At 39.5% G+C, this 5,776-nt stretch overlaps 1 protein-coding gene across 1 annotated transcript; it reads left to right on the forward strand.

The window, feature by feature from the left end:
* Positions 1–257: 257 nt before the first annotated feature.
* On the forward strand, positions 258–755 carry LOC309820108 (transcription initiation factor TFIID subunit 12-like; the record flags this gene model as incomplete). The annotated part of the gene is made up of 1 exon (XM_082650612.1): positions 258–755. The coding sequence occupies exon 1, from the start codon at positions 273–275 to the stop codon at positions 753–755; it is 483 nt and encodes a 160-aa protein (XP_082506738.1). The 5' UTR covers positions 258–272.
* Positions 756–5,776: the final 5,021 nt, after the last annotated feature.

Below are 5,776 nucleotides of genomic sequence, written 5' to 3' on the forward strand. Positions count from 1 at the left end.
CTGAGCCTGCGCGTCCGGAGCCTCTGCTCCGCAACAAGAGAGGCCACAACAGTGAGAGGCCCGCGTACTGCAAAAGAAAAACAAAAAAAAGATGTCTTACTTGGGGAGGGCCGAGCAGTCGGACTGCCCGCTGAGATGAGCGCTTCACTGGGGCAGTCTCTGCATACCATGGGGAGATAGACGCTGCTGCCTTTGGGCTTGGTCCTCATAGCTCCAAAACGAAACAAGATCTCGATAAGCTCTATGAGCTGAAGTCCAAAGGGCATTAGATTATGAACCAGTTTGGCCCCTCAGCCCCAGTCAACCTGTCCAGTTTCTCATCATTAAAACAGGAACCAGCTAGCACCCCTCCACAAGGCTCCATGGCCAATAGCCCTACAGTGGTAAAGATCCCAGGCGCTACTGGGACGGTAGAGTGTCTCAGCCCTGAAAACAATCAGGTATTGACCAAGAAGAAGTTACAAGACTTAGTAAGAGAAGTGGATCCTGATGAGCAATTGGATGAAGATGTGGAGGAGATGCTACTGCAGATTGCTGATGATTTTATTGAGAGCGTGGTGACAGCAGCCTACCAGCTTGCTCGGCATTGCAAGTCCAGCACCCTGGAGGTGAAAGATGTCCAGCTGCATCTAGAACGCCAGTGGAACATGTGGATCCCAGGGTTTGGCTCTGAAGAAATCCGACCCTACAAAAAAGCTTGCACCACAGAAGCTCACAGAGAAATGGCATTGATCTGGAAAACAACCAAGAAATAACATACGGAAAGGTCAGGGAATGGACAACAATGTATTTGGAGATACTTGAGCTGAGACCTCAGTTATCTCATCCTTGGATTTTTTTTTTAATGCTTTACAGAGAAGCATATATATATATTAACATCTTTATTGGGGTATAATTGCTTTAAAATGTTGTGTTAGTTTCTGCTTTATAACAAAGTGAATCAGTTATACATATACATATGTTCCCATATCTCTTCCCTCTTGCATCTCCCTCCCTCCACCCTCCCTATCCCACCCCTCCAGGCAGTCACAAAGCACTGAGCTGATCTCCCTGTGCTATGTGGCTGCTTCCCACTAGCTATCTACCTTACGTTTGGTAGTGTATATATGTCCATGCCTCTCTCTCGCTTTGTCACAGCTCACCCTTCCCCCTCCCCATATCCTCAAGTCCGTTCTCTAGTAGGTCTGTGTCTTTATTCCTGTCTTACCCCTAGGTTCCTCATGACATTTTTTTCCCTTAAATTCCATATATATGTGTTAGCATACGGTATTTGTCTTTCTCTTTCTGACTTACTTCACTCTGTATTACAGACTCTAGGTCTATCCACCTCATTACAAATAGCTCAATTTCGTTTCTTTTTATGGCTGAGTAATATTCCATTGTATATATGTGCCACATCTTCTTTACCCATTCGTCCGATGATGAGCACTTAGGTTGTTTCCATCTCCGGGCTATTGTAAATAGAGCTGCAATGAACATTTTGGTACATGACTCTTTTTGAGTTTTGGTTTTCTCAGGGTATATGCCCAGTAGTGGGATTGCTGGGTCATATGGTAGTTCTATTTTTAGTTTTTTAAGGAACCTCCATACTGTTCTCCATAGTGGCTGAACCAATTCACATTCCCACCAGCAGTGCAAGAGTGTTTCCTTTTCTCCACACCCTCCCCAGCATTTATTGTTTCTAGATTTTTTGATGATGGCCATTCTGACTGGTGTGAGATGATATCTCATTGTAGTTTTGATTTGCATTTCTTTAATGATTAATGACGTTGAGCATTCTTTCATGTGTTTGTTGGCAATCTGTATATATTCTTTGGAGAAATGTCTATTTAGGTCTTCTGCCCATTTTTGGATTGGGTTGTTTGTTTTTTTGTTATTGAGCTGCATGAGCTGCTTATAAATTTTGGAGATTAATCTTTTGTCAGTTGCTTAATTTGCAAATATTTTCTCCCATTCTGAGGGTTGTCTTTTGGTCTTGTTTATGGTTTCCTTTGCTGTTCAAAGCTTTAAAGTTTCATTAGGTCCCATTTGTTTATTTTTGTTTTTATTTCCATTTCCCTAGGAGGTGGGTCTAAAAGGGTCTTGCTGTGATTTATGTCATAGAGTGTTCTGCCTATGTTTTCCTCTAAGAGTTTGATGGTTTCTGGCCTTACATTTAGGTCTTTAATCCATTTTGAGCTTATTTTTGTGTATGGTGTTAGGGAGTGAGCTAATCTCATACTTTTACATGTAGCTGTCCAGTTTTCCCAGTACCACTTATTGAAGAGGCTGTCCTTTCTCTACTGTACATTCCTGCCTCCTTTATCAAAGATAAGGTGACCATATGTGTATAGGTTTATCTCTGGGCTTTCTATCCTGTTCCATTGATCTATCTTTCTGTTTTTGTGCCAGTACCATACTGTCTTGATTACTGTGGCTTTGTAGTATAGTCTGAAGTCCAGGAGCCTGATTCCTCCAGCTCCGTTTTTCATTCTCAAGATTGCTTTGGCTATTCGGGGTCTTTTGTGTTTCCATACAAATTGTGAAATTTTTTGTTCTAGTTCTGTGAAAAATGCCAGTGCTAGTTTGATAGGGATTGCATTGAATCTGTAGATTGCTTTGGGTAGTAGGTTCATTTTCACAATGTTGATTCTTCCAATCCAAGAACATAGTGTATCTCTCCATCTATTTGTATCATCTTTAATTTCTTTCATCAGTGTCTTATATTTTTCTGCATACAAGTCTTTTGTCTCCTTAGGTAGGTTTATTCCTAGATATTTTATTCTTTTTGTTGCAATGGTAGATGGGAGTGTTTTCTTGATTTCACTTTCAGATTTTTCATCATTAGTGTATAGGAATGCCAGAGATTTTTGTGCATTAATTTTGTATCCTCCAACTTTACCAAATTCATTGATTAGCTCTAGAAGTTTTCTGGTAGCATCTTTAGGATTCTCTATGTATAGTATCATGTCATCTGCAAGCAGTGACAGCTTTACTTCTTCTTTTCCGATTTGGATTCCTTTCATTTCCTTTTCTTCAGAGAAGCATATATTTTTTATTAACAGTGCAGCAATATCTATAATGACTGACAGGATCTGCCAAAAGAATAAATCCTCCTACCCCAGAAAAAAAAAAAAGGTGTCTTAGAGACAATTTCATATTAGGATGTAGAGGCCAGTCTTCTTCATTTTAATATCTCTATAGAAGTGCATGGAGGTATGTATCATAATTTACTTAACCAGCTTCCTACTGGTGGGAACTTAGGCTCTTTTGATTCACTTGCTCCTACAATGTTGGAATGAATATTCTGCATATACCTTATGGTGTAAAATATTTTTGAATCTTAAACTGTCATGATGTAAATTGCTTCTCACATCTCTCCTCTTCAGTGGTTGCAAGTTTCTCCCAGGCTCAGCAGAAAACTTTAGCAGACTTAATTGTATTTTATTTTTTAAATATTAACTGTATGTCAGAGTACAGTGCTGATTTCTGGATGTGGGATGTCTCTCTGGTTTAGGTTAGCTGTTACCATCCTAGCCAGGGAAGACAAAAGTTTTATCTGTGTTTCCACATGGCCACTAGATCAGTCATTGAGCGAATGCGACCCTTTCTGCTATAGTGGTAAGGTCACAAAAGTCACCTTAACAACCTGAGGAAATCAATTCCAACAATATTTAGGAACCACCTCTGACTCAGGGCTTTCTGGATGCATAGAATTTCTGCCTCTGCATTGATAAGATCATACATATGTATGTACCAGAACTCAGCGTTCCCTGGGGCTCTAGTTTTCAACTCTGAATAAATAGAAACTGGAACACATTTGAAATGAGATTGAAGGCTCTGGGAATATTGGAGGTTGTACTTTTATTTCTTAAATAGCAAACATGTTTTGGCGATGGATAAATAGGGATCTAGCTACATAGGGATGGTGAGGTAATCCTTCCATCCATCAGGTGCAGGGCCATGCAAAGATACCAAGGTTGTCTTTAAAAGTTGGAAGCTTCCTACCTGAGGGCATAATTGCTAGAGAAGATTTGTTGTTTGATCGATAAAGGAAAAGGAAAGAGGTATTGGGGAGGGGAGCAGGCAATACTGAGGTAGTGAAAAGAGTACACGTTAAGCGTTAGAAGACTTGTACCTAAGTTCAAGCCCTTCATGATTTTAGTTAGGACCCAAGTCAGAAAGCCCAAGTCAAACTTAAGTAAAAAAGGAAAAGTATTTGTTCTACAGGACTGTCTTGATGCAGGGATTTAAGAAGCATCAGCGCACCCAATCTCTCTTCAAGCTTTTGTCTGCTCAGTGTTGGCTTTATTCTCACACTCCAAATGGTGACACGTTGGCTGCCAATAGCTCCTGTCCTTAATCTTCCCAGGCTCAAGACTCGCAGATAGAAAATCTCCTCTTCCCTTAAGAGTTCAAGTAAAAGTTCTGTAAGGGCAAGGATCTAAAGTCAGAGTGCTCTTACCAAATAAACTGGGAAATAAGTACTTGGTGCCCCCAGATTCAAAATGTCTGCAACAGGCTCTCACTAGGCATCTGGCTTTGGCTCACCTAATTTCTTATGGTCTGACTTTTCCTGTTCGTAAAATATGGTTAAACTTGATAATCTTTGTGATCTCTTCCAGTTCTAAATGAATTTTCTTTCTTTCTTGCATCCTTTGTTTTTTTCACATTAATTAAGCATTTAACCTAAACAGGTATTTTCCCAGTTGCTATCTTGACTGTTGATATTTTAATAGGTATAAGAAACAGATATATGTCTAAAAATAAGAATAAAATATATGTAATCTAATAGGGGTAAGTATGAAGAGCAACTGGAACACAGGAGAGGGAGCAATTAATTCACTTGAGATCGTAACATCTGAATCTAGTTTGAAGCATGACCAGACTTTGACAAATCTGTGGTGCGAACATTAGCAGGTAGGATACATGCAGTAAAAGTATGAAGCTGGAATTACTTACAAGGAGAAAAGTACAGTAGCAAATTCACCCACACTTATATATTGACTATGCCTTCTGGTAGTACCCAAAGAGGGGGTGAGGACAATATAGAGGCAGATCAGAAGGCGTTAACCAGATAGTTAAAGAGTGGACAAGCGTGATTTCTGAGCAAGTATTGATATCATGGACTTGAATCAGGAAATAAATGCTGAGGATTAATTAAATAATTTAAACAAGATATTGGCAAGGAACAAAACAAATCTAACTTAATTAAGCCAAATTAAACCATACCACCACCATTACCACCAGAAAACAGCATAGTGACTTGTGGCATATAACCCAATGAAGTTAGAAATCAGTTAACAATGGAGATTTGATTTTCCCCCTGAAATCTTGAAACATAGGAGTCTCCCTTGTGATGGATTGTGTGTTCATACATGAAGTTAGAGGAATGAATCAGAAGACCTCTTAAAGCCCTAAGGTCCTCACATTCTAACATTTTGCTTTGCCTCAGTGGTTGTTCTATGCAGTGACTTTACCTCAAATGAAAAATTGCTGCAGCCTACTAGTTGATGCTTATTAGAGACAAATGTGCTAGTCCATGGGGACTATTTTAAAGACTGTAAAGGGAATGCCATTCTCTGAATTTGAAGGGGGGAAATAGCAACCAAAATTATCAGAAAAAAATCTGTATTCTGCCCAAGCATATTTTTCTTGAGAACAACAAAAGACCTCACAGAGATGATCACTATAAAGACAGGAACTGTTGGAACAGGAGAGGGGTAATCAGGGATGAAAGACTGAGTTTTCCTACTCTACCTTACCTTCTAATCCAGTTCTTTTCTAAAGCAAATTC

This window comes from Grampus griseus (genome assembly GCF_964374135.1).
Source record: "Grampus griseus genome assembly, chromosome: 3".
In the NCBI taxonomy this organism is placed as follows: domain Eukaryota; kingdom Metazoa; phylum Chordata; class Mammalia; order Artiodactyla; family Delphinidae; genus Grampus; species Grampus griseus.